Here is a 24023-nt window from a genome sequence, read left to right on the forward strand (position 1 = left end):
TGGAGAAGGTGTGGGGAGGGGGAGACGCACGGCGGCGCTCCGCAGCCCCTCAGCGGTATGTCCAGCGCACGGTGACGCCAACGGCAAAGTCGTTCCACCTCGTCTCGCACACCCACGCCATGGCTGAGAAGGGGAGACTCAGCCTGACCGGCTCCTCCGGGCTCAACAAGCCGGTGTCCATGAACCTCTTCGCCACTTGGGAGATCGACGGCTCCTCGCCCAGCTGCATTCCCAGGTGAGGCGGCCCTCCAGCTCGGGCAAGGCTGGCAGGGAGAGCGGCGAGGGTGAGGGTGAGGGTGAGGGTGGCACAGCCTGGAGGGGACAGAGGAGGGTAGGTAAGTGGGGGAGGGAGGGAGGGAGTGGGGGGGGTATTGCCCCTCGGGTTTGTACAAGGGATGGGTTGGGAGACGGGCAATGGATGGGTTTGCACACGGTGGGAAGATGATAGAGAATATAATAATAATAATAATAATAATAATGATGATGATGATAATAATCCTTGCATTTGATACGACGCCTCGTCGTCTTGTCGAGGCGTCTCAAAGCGCCTCGCGGGACACAGCGTCGAGCGGATCGACTGTGTGGTTTTGCGGGCGAAACGCGGCAGCCAATTGCGCACGGCAGCGTCCCCACAAACAGTCACCGCAAACAGTCACCGCAAACAGTCACCGCATTTTGTTTCAAAAAAAAAGAGAAGGGATCAGGGCCAAGGGGTGATGCCAAGGGACGATGGGCGGCACAAGGGGGGCAATGGTTGGTAGCTTTGATTGTACTGCTACTCGATTATACTTGGTGATTTGTAGTTATTGGTTATCCTGGATAATTTGATTAGAGTTGGTGGTGATACTTGGTGCAGGGGGGGGGGGCAGTGGTTGCCCAGGGTAGTGCAGCGAGGCCATGGCGTTAGTGGCATGTGCGGTGCAGGGCGGCGTGGGGGTAAAGAGAGATTGAGCAAAGTCAGGACTCAAAATCCATCTGGTTTACAATTTACATACAGTCAGTCAATTCACACCGCAGTGCACTCTGTGAACTGTGAAGCGCTTCTGGAAGACGTGATCAGGCGCTATATAAAATGAAAGGGTTATTATTATATTCTGTGAAGCGCTTTGAGATGTCTCCGCGATGTGTTAAGGTGCTGTATCAAGGATTATTATTAAGTGTACCAGAGGTGAGACTTTGCCTCTTCCCCCCCCCCCCCCCCACCCCACACTTCTCTACACACACCAAACCTACACAAACACACACCAAATTAAACTCAATTTCTCCCCTGCATACAGCACTTTATCGGAGGCCAGCGCTCCCAGAAAATCTCATTGATTAAGTGCTCAGCCTTCGGTGATCTTGAGGAATGTCGAGGCAAGCCTGGATGGGAATGTTCCCAACTTGTCGCTCAGTTTAAAATAATCACATTCTGTGGGAAAGCAGCACCAGAACACAGCTGATCGCAGTGCCGTTGGGTAACTGTACACACTTGTCAAAAGACAGGGGGAATTCTTCCCACTTTAGCTTAAAATATGGTTAGAATAGCCCCTTTGGTATCCATCTGTGTTGGATTTTTGCCAAATAAAATCGCAACTCATTTTGCTGCTATATATAGTTCTAGACTTGAGGCTAATTTACTTTAACTTTTTTGACTTGAACTGTATAGAGCTATACTTTTTTTCTTCGTACAAAAGCTACGTGTGCTAATGAAGCGACACTTGTGTTGCCCTCAAGCGTCTAAACATTTTGCTGCAGGGAGGTTGCTGCAATGCCAAAATCTATTTAACGTTCCTGGGATACGGAGCTCGATCCCAACCAATGTACTGAGTTCATGGGAGGCTGTTCTAAGGGAACAGTATGTAAACAATCTGTGTTCAGAGACCGCACGGGGATCTCAGTATTTCTCATCCAGTGCTCAGCAATTTAGCAGCAATTGAGTGGTGGATTTGCCACCCATCCAGTTGCTTTGCAAGCCAGGCTGGGCATAAATTGCAACATAGACACCACAGCGTGTAGTCACCAAAGTGCTCGATGACTCTTTAACGTCATTCTCCTTCTGTGCGTTGGATGTTGGAACCATCAGCTGAAAGCTGTCCCAATTAACAGCTCAGACGAACACTATCAGTGACATTTGAAAAGGAGTGCAGCAAGCTCTCATGGTGACTCCAGCTTGCGTGTGTTTCAATCATGCCCAGACATCCTACTGGTTCAAAAGTGAGCTGAGTGCAGAATCAAGTGCAACTTGTTGCTTTGAATATTGTAGAATTCAATGTAACTCTTGCCTCTGGGTCAGAAGTTTGTGGGTTCAAGATCCACATCAAGACTTGGAGCTCTTACAGTCCATGCCGACCCTCCAATGCACTGCTAGTGGACAGCACCTCCGACAGCATTGTTAAATTGAGGTATGTCCCATTTATCTATGCGGACGTTAAGGATCCCATGACACTATTCAGAAAGCGAAGAGAGTTTATCTTGCTGTCCTGACCAACAATCCCCCAAATAAAATGTGTGTCTCACTCCTTGGATATTTGTGGGTCATTGTTGTGCACAACTTGGCTGCCACTTTTCACCCACAGAATATACACATAGCCACATCACTTTACAATATATCATGAGAAACGCTTTGAGATATCTTGATAACCTACATCAAAAGAGAGGGTTATTGTTATTTATTAAAAATTGAATCTTTGCACTGTTTGTATGGCTTGCAAATTCGAGGATGCAAATGTAGTGTGTGCTGCGATTTACATATGTTGAGTTTTATGGGGAGGCAGGAATTCAGAATATCACCTGATTTTATGGTTTTATTGCAAATTTCTCATTCTTGCTGTGTCGTTGCAATGAAATTTCTATTGGGCCACAAATTACAGAGTTACCATTTTACAGTATATCCCAAGAAGCACTTTGAGACGCCCTCCTGACAAAAAGGTGCTATTATCAAATGCAAGGATTATTTTAGTGAATTGGCTCTGTTGAACTGGACCTCAACACCAGCTATATCAATCTTTGATTTTTTTAAAATTGATAATAAAACAACTTTATTTAATTATAATTTTATTTAACTTATTTTAGTTATTTATTTTAGATAATGTGTTTTTTGGGGGAAGGGAGGGTAATCTAAATTTTTAATGCCAAGGGCACTGAATATTTACCTCCATCTGGTATTTAAGATTACACTCGAGCACATTGACATCTTACTGTGCTTGTTGTGATGCAGGATTCCTGCTCGAGTCCCTGGATAATTAATTAAAAGCAACGAGAGGTTTCTCTGAAGACAACAAATGTGACCTTTGCTCAATGGATAATTATGCAATAATCCATATTTTGTTTTATATACTTCACCAAAGAGTTTGTTGTATTATATGAGGATATGGTTTTGCAGGTGTTGTAGATCTCTGCTACCTCACCCAGTGACTATTTTTACCGTGGGAATCTGGTTGAGGAGTTTGGGGAAGCTAGCTAATTGGGGTGGGGGGCATTATGGATGTGTAGGGAGGTTCACTGGATGGTGTTAACTGGCAAAAAATGTCTTAATTATTTCAGGGGCTTTGAGGCCAATTGTCATACCCCCACCGTGATTCCTGCTGAGATCAGCTAATCCAACACACACTAGGAGTGAAAACTGAATTTCTGTTTTGGGTTATTGAGTTTCACACTGGGCAGTGACCTTTTCCAGCTGAGCTGTAAGTCATTACAGATTTAGAACAAGATTTCTGTTTTGTCAGGGCAGCCTTGATGATGATAATAAAAATAATCCTTGCACTTGAAATAGTGCCTAATCACTATTCGAGATGTCTCAAAGCGCTTTGCAGGATATACTGTAAAGTGGATTGACTATGTTTAATCATCAATGCAAGGATTATTATTATTACAAAATTGAAACTCCAAATGACCATCAGTTCTGGCCAGCAGCCAGCAGTAAAATGTGACTCTCAGCTGATCATTTTAGTCTGATCATAACGTGCCCTTGAAGAGCTCTCAATTTACAACTTGGGAGCAAAATAGGGACTGAATATGTGTCAGAATGAGGGTGACAGGTTGAAACTCTGCAATATCTTTCTATCTCATTACAGAATGTTGAACCTTTTCATGTTTGTAATATTCTTGCCTACCCCCCCCACCCCTCCACCTGCCGCCTCCACACTGCCCAGCTGATTATAGTCTAAACCAGGGGTGGGCAAAATACCCCTGGCGGGCCATATCCGGCCCGCCAAATGATTCTATCCGGCCCGTCATTGTGTCCAGCAATGGAACAAATTATAGTTCATTCCATCCCAGAAAGTCGCACAAATTTCGCGTTTGAATCTGACCGGGAACATCAGCCAACCACACGGCTTAGTTGTGCGCGCGCTCCCGTAAGTGTTGCATCAGGCTGACCCCATAAATGTACGGATCGGCAGATTTTCAAACGCGAGCGCGGCAACCGCGGCAATACTTCTCACTGAAGAAGACGTTAGTTCGAAATAAGTTTATCAAAGAAGCGGAAAGTAGACGCTGAAGGCCGAATATTCAACAAAGAATGGACTTCTAAATATTTTTTTACCAGTGTGGGTGGAAAAGCTGCGTGGGTGGAAAAATATCGAATAAATGTCTGCTCAATGAATTGTTTTTATTTAACCTAATTTTAATGAATGTCAATTATATAGACTTTATTTTATGCATGTACAAGTGTAAGACTTGATTTTGAGCTATCATTAAGCGTTTGCATCTGTATTAAGTGTCTGACTGACACTCCAATGAAAGAGACTGTCGGAAACACTGCCAAAGATGTCACCTTCAAATGAGATGTTAAAGCAAGATCTCTTCTATCTGTTCAGGTGGACACTAATGATCTATTTGAGAAGAAAGTTTGCCTGGTGTCCTGGCCAACAATTCTCCAGATAAAATTGGTCATTCACTTCAAGGCTGTTTGTAGAGCGTTGCTATGCCCAAATTAGTTGACTCCAGAGTACACAGTTACTGCATTTCACAGTAAATATCCTGTGAAGCTCTTTCAGATGTTTTGATAGCATAAGGCAATATATTAGACATGATAAGGTGCTATATCAGATACAAAGATTATTATATCATCAGGGAGCCTCCAATCATGAACCATGTGAGTATAGTACCAGTGGTAATACTGATCCTTGTATTTATATAGTAATAGAAGCAAGATTGAATATTTGTTCTACACAAACATCTTCCGTCATAAAACCGTATCCAAAATGATGGGATGGCTTGTGGGGTGGGGGGATCTAACCATGCTTCAGAGACCGATGAGTTAAATTGCTGTTGCATGTTCTCTTGTACAATGGTACCATGACGTTCCCCGGACCGGTTGAATCGGATAGTAGTCTGCATTGCTAATAGCTGCTGCTCTAAATCTGTCTGCATTGCTTAGCTCTCTGAAGTCATTGGTATAGTTGCTCGATCTGACTGGTACCCAATATGCACTCACAGAGAGGTCTTGTATTTGTGCGCATGCACACTTCATTCATTACCGATAGGCTGTGTGAAAATTGCTGAAGTAATTGTCCTATTGAAGTTGAAAAAAAGGGAAGTTTCAGTGAAAAGAGAATGCGGAGGCATTGTTATTTTCAGTGTGTTGCAAATACCGATGGGCAGTGGAGCATTCCTGCTATCGCCAACTTGTGTCAACCTCGATTCTCAGAGAGTGAATGTAAAAGGAGCACAAATGCAGAAATTCTTCATAGGAACCAAGTGGTAAGAATTATTTTGTGCATTTTTTCCATCTCTTTGACTTGTTTCTTGCTGTAATTGTAGAAAGAGTGTGAGTGAAGAATGATTGCCCCCCCAAACTCCAATTTTGGCTTCTCGACCCATCACAACAATAAGGTTAGTGACATGACTATCACCCAGGGCATGACAGTACTAGCTATTGAGAATCAGGGCTGTATGATAACCGCTTACTGTAGTCTTGTTATTTTTGCATGCATGACTTTCTTGTTCCATCGGATGAAGACAGAAAGACTTCAGCTCTGTGCCAGCCTGTCTCAGTTGGTAACGCTCTCGCCTCAGAGTCAGAAAGTTGTGGTTGCAAGCAATTTATTCTGACATACCATTGCAGTGCTGGGGATGCACTGCATTATCGGAGGTACCTTTCTTTGGTTGAGACGTTAAACCGAGGTCCCGTCTGCCTGTTTAGGTGGTTCTTATAGATCCCATGGTACTATTCGAAAAGAGAACGGAGTTTCTCCATTCTGGTGTCCTAACTGCCCATCTCCCAAATAAACTTAAGCATTTACTTAATAGGTGTTTATGGAACATTTCTGTGCACAAATTGGCTGCCGTGTTTGCCCACAAAATAAACCTTGGGATGTCCTCCCAACGTGGAAGGTGTTATATCAAATGTAAGGATGAGTATTATTATTATAAGGATTATTATTATTCATCATTTAAAAGCTAGGGATTAAGAAGACAACCTATTCTGGTGAACTTGGCAAAATTGTGTAGTTTTACAAGTCTCACACTGTCGTTACTTTCTTAATATAGGTTTAGGGTTCTTCTCGTGGGATAGGACTTCTTGTTTCTGTATGAAAATGTATTGTTTCTTTCTAATGGTGTATCTGTACACATGAACCTTCCTTTCAAAAAAACTATCTTCTTTCTCCTCCTGAAAGATCTTACTGGAGTAGGCTCCCCGTGACTTGTCCCTGCTGGAGGGGCATTCCAGATCAGTGCAGCACATATGCACTGAAAATCTAGAGGCAGTACCGTTCAATTAAAGACTGCATAATAGTTCAGTATTGTTCAGGCATTAAAGCAAGACATGCTAGATAGTGATTGAAGAATATAGTATTGTATACAATAATAGCAGAAGATAGGAGGAAATCATAATAGGAAGAGGGGAGAATTGTGCTGGGCAGAAGATAACAATAATAATAAAACTTGCATTTGATATAGTGCTTTTCACGTCTTCTAGACGTCTCCAAGCGCTTCACAGGTATACTTTGATTGTATGTTTGTGGGTGAAACGAGGCAGCCAATTGCGCACAGCAGTGTGACAAAATTATTATTTATTTCTTTTCTTTTATTTCTTGAGGGATTATTATCAGGCATGTGCAGTAAGGAAACTTGTCCAAGTTTCGCCCTGCCGGGAATCGAATCCAGGTTTGTGAGATGAGTGCTCTAACCACTGAGCTGTAAGACTCCTAGATGGGTTGTGATCTAGAATAGGAAGAAGATGGAGTATCATCTTTATGCAAACTACTCTTGTGATTATTTGAACTTGTAACCAAGGAATCCTAGATGCTTTAATATGCTTCCCTGGAAATGTTCTGTCCACTAACATATGCTTTGAAGGCTGCAGTCCATCAACGTGCGTCTACAAGGCTGCAGTCCACTAACGTGTTCAGTCTTTCTAAAATTCATTAACTTGGCAGTTTATTAACCTGGCAGCAACCAATTTTCCATTTGTTATCTTAAATAAATTTAAACGAGACTGCATTGAAACTCCACACATCTTTTTTTCTGTCTGAAACAACCAGAAGCCCAAGGACACAGTACAGGACTGGGTATCTCTTTTCAAAGAGCCGGCACAGACTCGATGGGCTGAATGGCCTCCTTCTGTGATGTATAATTCTATGATTCTATGAAAGCTGTCTCCATGTTCAGTTCCATAGTTTGTTTCCTGCAAGTTATTTTTGAACCTACGGAATAAAATATTCAACACTCTGCAGTTGCTTACAGTTAATGTTTAGTATGCAGTTTAACTGAGTGCACATTACCGAATTGAATATTTTGTTCCATTGTTTAGTTTCCCGTTAATTCGACCCCCTGCCCTCCTGATCCCAACCCCCAGCTCGTCTGCAAATCCTTGACTGTCCAGCGCTTTGGAGTGTCCTCGCAATGTGGAAGGCGCTATACAAATGTGATTTGTTGTTGTTGCCTAGTTCCCAAGCGAAGGCTAAGCTATCCAGAACTGCTGACAGCACAATCAGTGCAAAGGTTTCAGAAGTACAAATTATTCCTCATGGTACTGAGGAGGAGGAAGACACCTGAGCTGTGGACCTCTGAGCATGCATTTGTCCTGAGTATCATTCTGCTGCTAAAACTGTTAATACACTTGGTTTGACAATTTCTGCCATAGTTTTTGGTTGATAGACTTTGGGAGATGTAAAGTTGAAAGGAGTAACAGCTAAACGGTAGAAACGTTGAGACGATAATGTTTTGTTATTTTTAAAAACAATCTCACTTTAATTGGAGTTCCATTGACTTTTTCAGGAGTCGTAATTTTTTCTTCCACCGTTGTAATGGAACACTTGGAATGTGGGTCAGCTTTCGACTTTGCCCTGTCAATACCAAGAACACTTCAGCACATTTTCATCTGTGTGGGAACAATGCTCCTGGCAGTATCTTGGGGAGTGGAGGCGATTGCAAACTGTGGCTCATGTATTACTTATTCTTGACTGGATCATGTAGGCAGTCGTGTTTCAGTATGTTGGTGGCTAATCCGCTGACGGTTCACAATTCACCTTAAACCCTGGTCTTGTTAATAAATCTTTAGGAATTTCAAAATTTTGCTTAGGATGATGAGGAGGTGGGTTGAAATGCAGTTGTGATGCTGATGAAAGGCATCAGCGATTTGGATTCCACACAACCCAAGTTTGATCCACCTATTGTGGAATTAACATCTCCGTACTAATGTCGAAAACCTACAGCCATTTAGAAAATGTCACTTTAGCATTTCTCCCTCGTAGTATTGTTCAAATCTAGGTTGAAGAGCCAAGGTCCATGGTGTTAAGAAGAGGAGGTAGGTGCATGAGGTAATAAAATGCCTTATCATGTCGTTGAGACGTCTCAAAACGCTTCACAGGATAGATTGTAAAGTGGATTGACTGTGTATTTTGTGAGCGAAACCGAGCAGGCAATTGCTCTCAGGGTAAATCAAGACTGTGATTAGATTAAGCTGGTAACCAGCAGATTGGGAGGATTGAGGTATGTAAGGCATTCCACAAGCTTGTGTTTCTAGGTATGAACAGTAGAGCTGCTGTCTTCCCCTAGTCTTGATCTTTGCTTGAGAAATGGCGCTGAGAAATGAGACGATGACTCATCATATTTGTATGGGCATTGATGTTTTATTAATTATTGTAAAATCTGAAGAATGTGTTGACCTTTCATAAGAACAGAGAGTACAATTTGGTTGATCTAGCCTTGTCAGTTGACCTCTCTTAGTACAGCCTGTATCAAGCACTGTCTTCCCTGTAGAAATGGGAATCCGAATTTACGTGTTGGGCTGTGCATCAAATTGTTCTCGGGTGCGAAGAATCTGTTCCTCCAGCTGCAACCACAATTTTTAAGGTCCATTTCTCACAATTTTCTCTCGTATTATTAGTTTGCAAGTATCGACTTACCTCTTTCCTAACAAAGAAATGTATTGATCATAGAAATTTGATCACAGCGGGCTATTTGGCTCATCATACTTATACTGTGTTAGTTTTCTTCTCACTCATTTCTCCCCCCCTGTGCTAGATTAAAGCCTAGGAGGTGCAGATCCCGTCTAAAGAGCTTCCTCTTCACCCTCCCCTGCCCCCCCCCCCCACCCACCCCCTGCCCTCCACCCTTCCTGACCTCAAGTCCCAGCTCAGGTCCAAGAACCCCTGACTGTGCAGCGCCCTGGGACGTGCTTTCGACGTGAAGGCACTATACATGTGTAATTTGTTGTTGTTGCAGGTGGTTAGTGCACTCGCATCGCAAGTGAGACAACCCGGGTTTGATTCCCGGGCGAGGTGAAACCTTTGGCAATTTTCCTTATTCCACACGCCTCTGTTCACCTAGCACTAAGTAGGAACCTGATTGTTAGTCTGTTGGTTTCACCTATAAAATATACAGTCAATTCACTTTACAGTATATTCTGTGAAGCACTTTGAGACGTCTCAAAGATTTGATAAAGTGCTATATCAAATGCAAGGATTATTATTATCAAACTTATATTGTAAGAGTGAAGAGCATACCCTCAGTCTCTGCGTAATGTAATACTCAGCAGAAAGGTTAATGAGACTCCCCTAAAGCAAGCCGATTAATACTGTGCTGCTTGACAATTACATTTATTTCATTATAGGCAGGATAGTGACGGATGGATTATTTGTGTCCCTCTGCGACATAATTTGGATTTTGATATTTTTAAGATCATTTTTATGCTTTTTTAATTCATGTGCTCTGGAGAAATAAAAGGTTGATGGGAATGTTGGTGATTTGGGAAAGATCAAAGAGTGAGCAAATCATTTCCCTTCTTGAAAAAAAGACATGTATAAAAACTTTGTATTCTAAAAGCTAATCTTCTTACAATTTATTGATGAATTATTGATACAAGATCCCTCACGGCTCAGTTGTGTTGAGCTACACAGACTGCTAAAGGTCCTAGGTTCGCTCTCTGGTCTGTGTTGTTAGTGGCACTTAATATTTCACAGGCTCAGTGCTCTGTGCTTGGGATGAGGAAAACAACAGACAGGATTCTTGATCCACTATGCAATGACTCCTGCAGGATTGAATCCAGCTATACAAGATTGTGTGGCACCGTTGATAGTCACACTCACTATCTAGGTTCAGATATAAGGTATGGCTGCTTAAGCTATCCCTCATGCCTGAACCAAGTCAATGAACGTGCAAAGCAAGAGAAAACTGCTGACACCCACGGAACTGCCTCCAGCATGAGGCAGCCCTTTCAGTAGAGTAGAAAAGATGTTTTTGAACATTGGCATCTAAAAAGATGTTGAGTGTTTAAAGCTTAAGTTCTGCAGCACGCCATCTTCTACTCCGTTTGATTCTTGTAGAAATGTAGGTGAAGTAATTTCCACTTGATCTAGTTATGTTTTGACAAGATAATTCAAGTTGTATTTGTAAGCTGACTAATGCTGTGAATAACCCATACTTCCTGCAGCTCAGTATTGGGTTCCATAGAAGGGAAACGTGTTCTGACTGAGAGTTGCAGAACTCAAACACAAACTAGGAACCAAATGTTGAACCTTCCTGGTGTGTCTCAGTGTCCTGCAAGGTGCTGTGCTTTACTCAGCCGATTCCACGAGTCCCAGTCCAATATTCAGTCCAGGGAGCCACAAATGAAACCTTGAATTCAAAATTAAATGTTAAGTTTTTAAAAAAATGAATTGGCTGCTGCGTTTTGCCCACAAATATACAGTCAATTCACTTTACAGTATATTCTGTGAAGCACTTTGAGACGTCTCAAAGCCATGAAAACCGCTATATCAAATGCAAGGATTATTATTATTATGAGTGATGGTTTGTATAATTGACTTCTTTTGGTTCTCTCATGCATTAATTATTCAGAGGCTCCACAAATTCCCATGGGGGCGGAGGGGAACTGTATTATTGTGTGCAGTTGTCTGCATTACCATGAAAGGATCAGACTGATGCAGCTCCTGTCAGTGCTGGGGCACAGCTGTGCATGTACAGCACTTTGAAGCTGGATTTACTTTGACACTGCAGCTTCTGATCCCAGAGAGTGACCGGCGCTGACAGCAGTTTTAGTGAGATGTCACCCTGAGGGAGTTTAGCAGTGACAGCTTATTCAATCTGCTGGACAATGAAACCGCTCATTAAATATTATTGGCCCTCTTGGGCAAGATTGGCCTGTAGCCACATTTTACATTACTGTGCTTTAGCCTAGAAGTGAACCATAAGCTTTTAACCCTCCCTTCCCATTATTGATTTAAAACATCAGTTTCAAAAACTTGCAGAAATTTTAAAGCACAATGAAATTCCCGATATTTTGTTTGGCATTAAACACTATTGCTTTCTACTTCTTTCTTCCCTTCTCCAGGGATTTGACTCATTTTTCCTCAACTACGGTATGGTACTGGCTGCCCTCTGTTACTTCAATTATTGCCATCTTATTCTATGTTACTTATGTCGCTGTTTCACCCACAAAATACAGTCAATCCACTTTACAATATATTCTGTGAAGTGCTTTGAGATGTCTCCATGACGTGATGAGCTGCAAAATCAAATGCAAGGATTATTATTTATGTGTAAGGCTGATACTGAGAATGCTGTGTAACACTAGTATGACTTATGTCAGTGCTCGTGTTGTTTTTATTTTCAATTTTCAATTAATTTTGTTGGGAGAATATTTATTTAGATGGAATGGGATGATATTTCTGTGCAACAGCTGTATGGGGAAGGGGAGGGAGACACGCAGACCAAAGTGGCTCAAGTTACTGAACCAAATATTGTGATCTGTACAATTTTGCTTTTCTTAATAAAAAAAATCTCATGGCAGCTTTGTAGAATGAGCTTGAATGAGTGAAACGATGTTTTGTTGTATGTATGCAGCTGACAGTCTTTGAGATATTAACTTTTGACTATATTGTGACTTATACTGTAACGTGGAGTCAAATACAGCTGTTTTAAGTAAGTTACGTTTAAAGAAAAGAGCTCACAAGTCCATCAGCCTTACATCAATCACTGCCTCCCTTTTGTAATAAATGTCCCAGAACTCTGTGTGTGTATTTATATCTTTTATTATTTGTTATACTAATAAAACAACAATGTCTGTCTGCACTTCAAGAAGGATCTCAATAACTGATTGACGCAGAGACATGATTTATACCTAACCAAAAAGGTCTTGCGACTGGGAGTGACATGGGCATATTTGTTTTCGGGTTTTCCTATCGTTCATGAGTTATTTTCAGTTTTGTGTGTTTCGATGCAGTTACACCTGGTGGCCACTGAGTCAAACAGGCTCTGTGGCACCGTGCGTATGTACAGTCACACTGCAGTTGCACCTGATAGCTGTGCCGGCTGATTGTGTCGCTGTGGCATCCTGCGACACAGAGCACGTGCGTAGCCAAGTGTCGGGAACAAAATAAAGAACACAGATGAAGCTAAGCCATGGCAACAACAACAAAATTACGTTTTTAAAGTGCTGAGTCCTCTCAAAAGGAGTCCTCCCACAGGCGTTCTCCCAGATGAGTATAGATAAAGATGAAATGCGTGTCTGTCTGTGTGTCAATCTACATTTCACATTGGATCCATTGGTTGCAAGCTGCAACGTGTACAGATCGTGGTTAGAGCACTCGCCTCACAAGTGAGAGACCTGGGTTCGATTCCCGGCAGGACGAAACCTTGGGCAAGTTTCCTTACTCCCCACGCCTGATAATAATCACTCAAGAAAAAAAAACACAATAATAATTTGGTCACTTCAATCCATGGCTGTTTGTGGGACACTGCTGTATGCAATTGGCTGCCGTGTTTCGCCCACAAAAAATGCAGTCAATTCACTTTACAGTATTTATATTCCGTGAAGCGCTTTGAGACGTCTAGAAGACATGAAAAGCGCTATATCAAATTCAAGGATTATTATTATATATTATATACATATATCAGTTTACTGCTGTTTTCTGCTTCTCACTCTCAATCCCGGCTACATGAGTTGCTCAAGAATCAGCCCAACAAGTTGACATTGTCATATTTTGCACCAAGTGTAAACCGTGTACAGAGGAATTTACAGGAGCCCGGCATCATGTAATTAATAACCAATTAGTAGTGGAATTAGCAACCAATCCACCAAACATGGTTTACACAGGGGACAAAATGGTTTACACGTGGTGCATAACTAGACCCCTAAATAATGCATTCTAATAATGCGAATGTTTTTGGAACATGTTGTTGCATCTGAGCCTTGGAGCTGATAGTGTGAATAACTGAATCAAAGATAACCATTTTAGATTGGGCCGTGTTTAGGGAGTGACGTTTAGCATAAGCAGGTATTGGATTAGTTCATTGGTAAAGTTATTATGTATTTCTTTCATCATGAACAAAAAACCATGTGAAGAGAGATTCCTCACTGTGGGCGTGGGGGGGGGGGGGGTCTGTGGTGTGTATGTGTGTAAAAATCTATATAACATTTATATACATAATATTGACTAAAGAAATTGGAATCACAATGAAAATAAGTTAGCGGATATGGCTAAGTAAATTTACCATTAAATTCAACACAGTAAATTGAGGAGTGTGTAGGAGAGAGAGAGTCAAAGAGAAATGGCTTTAAATTTGTTAATTGGGAGATTATGTTACAAGCAGTGCCTTTGCAGTGCAGATAAACAGCACGTGTGAGTGTCCAAGCCACAACTGCGGGCTGGCAGCTTCAGGCGTGTGCTGTTTTGAGAGTCTGATGGCACACATGACCTAAAGTAACCTGCTGGGCTTGTAGGGGCTGTGCAAAGTGGCTCACTTAGTTACGATTGAGTTAATGCTCAATAATATATCACCCGCCCAGCTGTTTGCAGCTACTGGATTATGTATGTCGTTGTTTGTAACCTATTGTAGTCTTACAAATCTTAGTTCTCGCGACACATTTTAAATAATTAGCTGTAAAGTGAGAGCTTTATCACAGATCAAGCACGCTGCGTGTACCGGCTCCAAGATTCAAAAAGTTTATTTGACTCTTAATTCTTGTTTCTCGCAATCACTGCTTATGGTAGACTCTTCCCAGTTATGTCTGCATTGTTGCTTTGTAAAACAAAAAAAAAGCTTTTACTTCCAAATGTAGTTGGATAAACATAATCGTTGATAGCCAGATAAAAACCATGTATGTTAGTTCTAGCGGTTCCTTTGGAACTAATCCTATCCAGGATGCTGGACAGCTTGATGGTGTGATGGGAGGCGTGGGTATACCAGAAGATGAGATCAAATTCACCGTAAAGTCTTCTTCATTCAAACCTCTCTTGTGGTGTGAGAACTGTGTCTCAGGAGCTAATAAAGAGCCTTGCAGTGTTTTTTGATTAAAGTTCCAGACAATGGTGCTCAGACGGTGTTAGTAAAGGTACAACCATGTTTAAGTTTGTTGAAATGGAAAGTGGCAAGTTATCCAGTTTATTTTTGAGGGAGTTAATCACCTGCTTCAAATATCCACTGCTTTGTGGAGAATGTGTTTTTCTAGTCTCTGGTCTGCAGCTTTTAAATTTTTAGTTCTGTGTTTGCAAGTTCTGCTCTCAGAACTGAATCAAACGGAGTCTACATTTACATCACCCAAGGGTGTCCAGTATTCTGACTGCTTGGTTTCCTCAATGATCTAGGGAGTCTTGTTCAGAAAAGTCACAAACAGGTGAATTTGTCACACCTTCGTCGTTTAATGACCAGTGCTTTTTTTTTACAAATTGCAGCAAATTCTTGACAAATAAATCACTTTCAGTTTCACCCAAGCTTGGAATAACAGGCTTCTTGTTAGTTAGCGCTCGATGGGAGGTATCTGTATATACAATAGCAAATTTTCGCTAGTGTTTCTCCTTCAGAATATCCAGGCAGACAGTGCTGGGAATTTCTGGTCTTGACCTGTTTTGGTGGAACGGGTACAAAAACAACAACAAGATTGCATTTATAGAGCGCCTTTCACGTCGGGAGGCGCTGGACAGTTGGGTCGGGACCCGAGCAGGGGGGAAATGGTCAGGGTGAGGGGAGGGAAGGGAGGGAGCGAGGATGGGGTAGAGAGTCGAGAGGGGAGATGAAGGCACGGTTGAAGGGTAGCGAGCAATAGACCAGAACCTGAAGAGTGAATGGAGGAAAATAGGCTGGAAAGATTGTATAAGTAGGATGGAACGGGATTGTGAAAGGAGTTCACTCCACTGAAGTATTGGTGTCAGTGGAACCTAGCAATGATGGGTAAATGATTCCTCAGACTGAACTACCAACCATCTTTCTTCTTCCATCATCGGTTGCAGATCACAACTAACCAATTTGATTCATGTCTGGAGGGCGTTCAGTGCTAAGACGGTTCCCTGTTGAGTTTTGTCATCACATGGCTTTGCAGGGGCTGAGCTAATTGCTTTTGCAAGTAATGTTAAAGTAAAGCTGAATATGGATGCACTGTACAAATTCCCTTGTGCATTTTTCCAGCCGCTTTAGAATGTTATAAAAGTACATGAATGAATTATTGCATCTGAAATAACTTCGCAGTATCCAAGATTTTGTTTCTACTTTTGTTGTGCTGCTCATCATCGTGTGGGACTGAGAAACCATGTTGTTGGATTAACTGTGCGAGCGATTACTTTGCTTTCAAAGCAGGCTACCCAAGTGCTAATACAATTACTGCTGTGGTTTCAAAAGCTTTTAAAGTCTTAATTGCGAAACGGTTGAAAGGCTAATGTTCACAGTTCAGGCCTGGATTGAAGACAAGATAAATTAGAGTGATTAGGACAATGCCAAGCTGGGGTTTTAAAAGCTTGTAGATTGTGGGAGGAAGAGAAGATTGAGGGTGGTAAGAATTCCACCGTGTTTACCAAGTACGGAAATTTCTCGGGCCTTTCATGTCCTGAATACACTTCACAATTTGTTTTTCAAAAAGCCAAAAATAAAATGAAACACACTTGTGCATAATGCAATTGGCCTCAGGAGTGAAACAAAAAATGTACCAAGGGCTTTAACTTCCATCAAGCAGGGTTTACAAAACAAAAGGCAGCGAAGCCTTGTTAAATCTTGTGATATTTAGTAACCGTTTCAGCACGGCATTGCAGAATGTGAGTATAAAATGGTATTCATTGGCTGTGTGGTTTGCCTGATTCCACGTCTTGCTTTAATTAGTTTTCTGTTTTACCGTTCATGCATGCTAATGTTATTAACTTGTACTTGTAGCATTTATACTCACTGCCATACTCCAAGGATTAATAATAATAATAATCCTTGCATTTGATATAGCACTTTTCAAGTCTTCTAGACATCTCAAAGCGCTTCACAAAATAAACTGTAAAGTGAATTGACTGCATCCTATGATCCTATGATTCTATGTTGTCTCGAGACGTACATAGCTGAATGGAAAGGCAGATTTCGGGGCAAATGGCTTGCGTTTGGCTCTTCAGTGTTGTTAGTGAACTGGCAATGTGGTCAGAGAGAGAATTCTTTGTTCTTGTCTTAAATAACAAATATTACCAATAATCCGGACCAAAAGAAGGACAAAACCACTTCATACTGTACACATTCCCTGTAAATTTGCTCAGATTAATAATAATAATCCTTGCATCCTTGCATATCAAAAAACTGGAAATGCAAGGATTATCAAATGCAAGTATTATTATTTGAAATGGCGCCTTATCACGTCATTGAGATGTCTCAAAGCGCTTGACAGATTATACTGTAAAGTGAATTGACTGTATATTTGTGCAGCGAATTGCGCACAGCTGTGTCCCACAAACAGCCATGGATTGAAATGACCAATTCTTTATTTTTTTTGAGGGATTATTATTGGGCGTGTGGAGTAAGGGTGAATTTTCAAAAACAAGATCCCCTCTCCAGTTGTTTCTGTCTGTAATTTATCCTTTCCTCCTTTGCAGGTACAGCTGTTCCTAGAGACTGCTTCCATGCTGCTGGCAGTTCTCTGGTTTCTTGCTGTAGGGGCCATTTTTCACACATGGTCCCTGATAGTCAGTTCAAACCACGGAGATCAACAAAAGTGTGGTCCCGCCAACACCAAATATCAAAGGGTTGGCTTAGTCCCGTTTGGTAGCACAGGGCAGGAGGGTTGTGGGTTCAAGCACCCTGTGAGGACCTGAGCTTACAATAATGGCACTCCAGTGAAGTGTTGCCCCAAAAAGAATAATGATATTCAAATCAAATAAAAAGCTGTGCTTTTAAAGTTTGCTTTGGTGTGGCCCTGTGGCCTGGTCTTCAATAGTTGATTTGCATTTTCCCGATTTCCACTGTGTTTTGCTTTGATTCAGGTGGAGTCCTGTAGCTCAGTGGTTAGAGCACTCGCCTCGCAAGTGAGAGACTTGGGTTAGATTACCGGCAAAACCTTGGGCAAGTTACCTTACTCCACACGCTTGATAATAATCCCTCAAGAAGAAAAAAAACAAGCGAAAAAACAATAATAAATTGGTCATTTCCATCCACGACTGTTTGTGGAACACTGCTGTGCGTAATTGGCTGCCGAGTTTTGCCCACAAATATACAGTCAATTCACTTTACAGTATATTCTGTGACCCTCTTGAGACGTTAAGAAGACGTGAAAAGCGTTGTATCAAATGCAAGGGTTATTATTATTATCCTTGGCGCACTAAACCAGTCAGTAATAGAGTTCCTTCCCTTGGCTGATCTGGTTCTCTCCAAAGCCTGCATTACCCATTCAGTCTTATGCCTCATTCCTCTATTTTTAGCAGCTGTTTAAAAATTAATTTGCCATTTTGTGTTGGACCAGGAGCTGACTGATGGAGCAGAAGTACTGACTCAGCATTACGCTGAGCAATTCATTCTGTCCCGCCCAGCGGGATCTCTGCGGGGTGGCAGTCACAGTGTATACAGCCAAACGGATGAGAAGGAAAGCGACTCAAAGAGTCCTTCACAACCGTGAAATTGTTGCTATTTATAATATTAATACTATGATTAGAGTTTTGTAGTGGCTCAGCAGAGATAGTTTATTTAACATTTAGTCGCCTCGAGACTGATACACTTAAACATTATTACCAATAATCACAATAATAATCCTTGCATTTGATGTAGCGCCTTATCATGTCTTCGAGACGTCTCAAAGCGCTTCACAGAATCAACTGTATAATTTGTGGGCGAAACGCGGCAGCCAATTGCGCACAGCTGTATCCCACAAACAGTTGAAAATTGTTGTGAATTGAGTGGCCACGTTTTTAGGAATTATTATCCCCGGAAAAGCGATTCGCCGATCGACTAACAATCAGGTTCCTACTTACTGCTAGATAAACAGAGGCGTGTGGAATAAGCAAGTTAAATGAGGGAAGTTCACACACTTTTCCTCCCCCTCCACTCAATCCACAACTACCAAAAGCAGATCATCCAGTGATATGGCACAGAACAGGACTATTTGACCCAACCAATCTGGCTGGTAATAGTGTATTTGCATATTTCTCTTCCTGGAAACAAATACAATCGTAAACAAAGATCCTGTGTTCTTACAGTGCCTTATCACATCATATCTCTATGACCTTTACAAACAATTTATGGATAAATGTTAATAGTTGATCCAGACCTGCTCGTTGGATGTTACTCATATTAGCCCCACAATCTGCCACTCCCTGCTTTTACTATTTGCTGACACTCCCTCAACACACACACACACGCACACACACCTACAGCGGGTTTGTTGCAGTGTTGAGGTGCTTTTTTAAAAAAAAGAATTCTTATAATACTAATCCTTGAATTTGATATTGCGCCTTATCATGTCGTTGAGACTGTATATTTTGTGGGTGAAATGCAGCAGCCAATTATATACAGCAGTGTCCCGCAAACAGTCGTGGATGAGTGACCAAATACATTGGAAGGGATCATTACCCCTAGAAAGCGATCCAACAATCGACCAACAACTGAGTTCCTACTTACTGCTAGGTAAACAGAGACGTGTGGAGTAGGGAAACTTGCTGAAGGTTTCACTCTACCTGAAAATCTCCCACAAAGGATATTTTGTACCTGACAGCAAACAATTCCAACAGCAAAAGGTCGCATATGACAGCACTCTATAATACATTCATATGCAAATACATTCTTTTCCAACGGGAAGTTTAAAGAGCAGGTTGAATAAATTCTGTTCACTTCATGTAGAACTGAAATGGAGCTCCATTTCTTTGTTTTCAAAGTGTATTTTCGTAGCTGATTTGCCCAGCTTCTGCAACGTTGTCCACAACAGCCAATGTTTGTGTATTCTTTGCTAATCCTTGTTCTCTTTCCTCGACCCCGTCCCATTATCTCTGTTTAAACTTCTGATGGGGCTTGGTTTGAAGCGCAACAACAGCAATTTCTGTAACGCTTTTCACATAAGATAGCGTCTCAAAGTGCTTGAAACAGAAGATGTAGGTTACCGAGGAAGGTGGGAAGGGGTTGAGGATGTTGACCGGGGATGAGGTTTGAAGTGGAAGGAGAATTTGAAGTCAACTGATGGACGAAGAACCAGTGTAGCCTAGCATTAATGGGGGTGATGCACATGTGCAGGAGAGAATGTGGGCTGGAGACTTCTGCACCAGCCCTTGGTGCTGACTGCTTTCCAGAAGTTCTTCACAGAAGAATGACAGCAGGGTATTCAATAGCAGGAATAGCAGCACTAATAAAACAACTTGTAGGGCCCTTCACGCAGGCTAGAATCTCGGAGCGCTTTACACACCAAAACCCCACACGGTTTAACCGGGTACATCCTGAACCTGAATCCAGTGCTTACCCAGTTAGTATTGTTGCAGAAATTCAGTTCTCAGTTGATAATTGACGATATTCAGTTGATTAACTTTTCCAAGTGAAATTTGTGCTCCAATGTAAATGAACAGTGACGAGCCTCAGGCAATACTGTGAATGATAAACCATCAGAAATGGATTATGCTGTTGCACTTTTAATCTTTGTGTTCTGTAATCAAAACATATTTGGTAAGTGGGTGAGAAAAGCTGCTGCAATACTTTCATATATAGATGATGTAGGAAGGCTAATAGGCTTGCAAATACGAGACTGGTTAGTATACTCCGAATGTCTACATTAACAGGTGAGGTCACTATGAATATGTATCTGAGAACACGCTGGCAAACTCTAAATGAATGGACTAGTGGTAATAATGTTTATTTGAACAGATTCAACAGATGGGAATAGTTCTGAATTGTATCTATTCATTATTATACTCAATGCAAACACCTGGTCTTCTCTTTGGTGCAGATATTGTGCAATACAATCTAAATCTCCCCCCGATCTTCGAGGAATGTCATTTAAAAGAAAATGCCATGAACTTGAGATGGCAAATCTTAATCTTTCTGTGGCTATTTTTGAAATGCAAAAGTGCTTAAGAGTCTTTGTGTGATTGGAGATGTAATGTGAAGTGAAATGTGGAATGAAAGTGATCTTTCTGTCGTGGAGATACCAATCATGTTTTACAAACTGTTTGCTTTATGAATGGCTTTTGTTTGAGTGATGAGGCCCACACAGAGGTCTTTTGAGGTATGTGCTAGAGATTTGACAGCCCTGAAAGAATATCTTTTCTCCCCCAAAGAGTTGGCCTAAGCATATCGCATTTAACTTCCAGACTTTAAAAAAAAACTTTGTTTCCTAAAGGCCCAGATTCACGTTGTAGTACAGTTCCATGAATGCTGGCAGCCTCAGGCACCTCACCCAAGTGTCAGATCTTATTGTGAAATGCTGGACAGTGAGAGTCAGCAGGCTATTGGAAACATGAATCTGCCCTTGCCAAATGTGGACAGAAGCAATTTTTAGCAAGCCTCATAGCAGCATCAAGCCTGGTTATTTCTCCCTGGTCTTCCCGAGCTAATTGAACCATTTCTGATGCTGCCCAGCTGAGGTTCAATACCCTATTTATGAATCTGGAACTATTCCGCACTTTGGATAGTACATTTTGTCTCACTCCACCTTTGAGAGTGCACGATGTGTGGGTGTCTCCAGTATCAATTATTACAAATGAGAAGCATAAGTGTGAAGAGCAATGAATAACTGACTATCGTTAGGTGGAAGGCTTTAGAAGTTTGTAGGTGATGATGATTGAAATGCCTTTGTGGCAATAAGTAACGATTAATAATGCACACAGAATGTTGCAGTGCATTGCTAAGTTGTACAATCCAAGCCTATGATTGCTGTGTTAATGTTTTGCCATACGATGCAGTCACGGTGAGATAGCACGTCAATGATTACTTGCTGTTGCCCGTTTGGCATGAAGGACCAAAATCGCAAGGAGAGGAATGTGCTTGGTGTAAAATGGCAGTGGATTCTCCTCTAGCATTCAGCACCTGGTTATTCTGCTTCTCAATGCCACAAGCTTTGCATAGGCATTTGAGCAGTTTTGAACCCGAACTGCAATATCCGTGGCGTATCCCTGGGGATAGCATCACACAAACATGACTATCTGCTTCATTTGGGAATTACATAAAGAGAAATTAGTTTGAAATACGAATTCACCAAAAAAATGACCAATATATAGATCTTGTTTTGAAAAGTCTCAGGGAGCATTAACGTGCATATGATCAATTTTCTGGTTCATCAAACCACAAGAGCTGGGATTGTGCTTGTGAGTTCTTATAGAGTAAATTTACAACCATATTCATGCGAAAGGGAAAGGGCTCTAACACTTCCATGACGTATGGAGAGACTGGTTCAGGAGCTTGCCTGCTGTCCATTTGGCTGAGCTATTAGAGCCTGTAGTGAAAATGGAGACTATCTTGTGAAGCCCGTAAGGTATTTTCTGAGCAGGGCCATGTAGAGTATGGTAGTCTAAAATCACACCGACATGGAAGAAATGCTTGGAAATCTCCTGAGGTTTTAGTCTATAAGTGGATATGCGTGCGGCTGTAGAAATACCAGCGATATGACACCAGATCACAGCATTCCAGAGCAATACATGAATTTTGCGGTTGGCACGCATTGTGTTATTTTAGGGATTTCGTGAAGCAGTTGTGTGCATGATTTTCTGAATTGTCAGACGCTACTGGTGCTGTTTTGCATTGCCTCGTGGTGTTGTCCTCGGCACCTGTCCGGTGTCAATCACACGCCCTCTTCCTCAAACCATGGGCCACGGTCAGTTTGCACTGAAGCAAAGCATCCAAAGCGTACAGTGATTAGATTGTTCAAGAGACCCGATCTGCTTAGTTATAGAACACGGATAATGAAAGGGACTGTATAAGCCAAAACTCCCAATTGGTCAACTATCCAATGGAGCTGAGCAACAATGCGCAGTTTAGAAACTTCACTGTGCGTAACACGTCGTCCAAACAGCCTTGATATTGTTTGCCTCTCAATGTTTTTTGTGACATCCCTATTGGAAAGCAACCAGCTGTCAAACTGTTGAACAGTGAAAGTGTAAATGAAAGCTGACTGCATCACCCAGGCATTGCTGCTTGTGTGGTGCAAAACATAGCATAGGATTGCAGCAAGTCGCAGAAAATATCTTTTTAATTTTTTTTTTAAATGAACCTTCATACAGGTTAGAATAATCATATCTCAATTAATGGATCGTGCCAGGGAGCTGCAGTTGTCAAGGTGCTCAGATGTGAACTAAAACTAATGGAGAGCAGCTTGTACATATTGATTTACTGCTGCACTCCGCCTAAGGTGTCTCGTTTGATTCAGTTTTATATTTTGATTTAAAGGCTTGTAAATTCCAGACGTGTTGTGGATGTTCACAGGACCTTGGTGCGTTAATAACAAGATTTGAGAAAAGTATAAGTAGTTGGAACCATTTGGTATTGCAAGGAAACAGCATATCAATCTAGCGACCACACTCCCAAACCTCTTGACCCAGCCTCCAGCTTGGGTGCAAACCCTTAACTGTCCAGCACTTTGGGATGTCCTTCTGACATGAAAGGCACTATAATTTGGTCTTGTTGTTGTTGACCAGCAGGAAGATATGATTCTTTTAGTATTATATTTCGTAATTAGCTGTCCAGTTATGTTACATCGTGTACTGCATTTATACAAGCAAATCGTTGCAAATTGATAAGGTCAAACATCTTCAAGTACTTCACAAAGTTTGCATGAAGTGTACTGCTTGTGATTTGTAGTTATACACGACAGCCAATTTGCACAGAGCAATGTCCAACAAACAGCTGTGAAGTGAATTACCAATTTTATTAGGACGATTGTTGACCTGGACACCGGGATAATCTCCCCTTTCGAATAGCTCCATAGGATCATTAACGTTCACATAAACAGGCAGATGGGACCTCAGTTTGTCTCATCCAAAGAACAGTATCTTTGAAAGTGCAGTTTTCCCCCATCACAGCCCTGGAGTGTCAACCAAGGCATTGATCTTAAACCCACAACCTTCTGACCTGGAGGCAAGAACAACTTCCAGGAAAGTCTCAGGAGGTCTGTGAAATCAGGAATTATTGTATCAATGCACATTCAATTTCTCACTCCATCCATTTACCAGGTCCCTTTGAATCAAATTAATTTCTCCCTTTACATGTAGTCTGGTACTCAGGAAAATTGGTGCTAGAAAAATAGCTTAAACAGCGAAGACCCTGAACATACCCACTCACTTTTGGTCATCCTCCATTTCATTGATTACCTTCTACTTTCTTATTTCCAGGCCAGCTATGAATCTTGCTAGCTAATTTCTCATTAAATCCATCAGTCTTAATCGTCTTTA

The 24023-nt window shown here is 41.7% G+C and overlaps 1 protein-coding gene across 1 annotated transcript in view; it reads left to right on the top strand.

Moving 5' to 3' along the window:
* Window positions 1–24023, top strand: part of LOC103178442 (phosphofurin acidic cluster sorting protein 2) — an 82471-nt gene continuing 58448 nt past the window's right edge. The window contains 1 exon segment of the mRNA XM_042337961.1: window positions 1–235. Within this exon segment, the coding sequence (XP_042193895.1) occupies window positions 120–235 (116 nt within the window). The 5' untranslated portion in view covers window positions 1–119.

This window comes from Callorhinchus milii, unplaced genomic scaffold (genome assembly GCF_018977255.1).
Source record: "Callorhinchus milii isolate IMCB2004 unplaced genomic scaffold, IMCB_Cmil_1.0 Scaffold9, whole genome shotgun sequence".
In the NCBI taxonomy this organism is placed as follows: Eukaryota; Metazoa; Chordata; class Chondrichthyes; order Chimaeriformes; family Callorhinchidae; genus Callorhinchus; species Callorhinchus milii.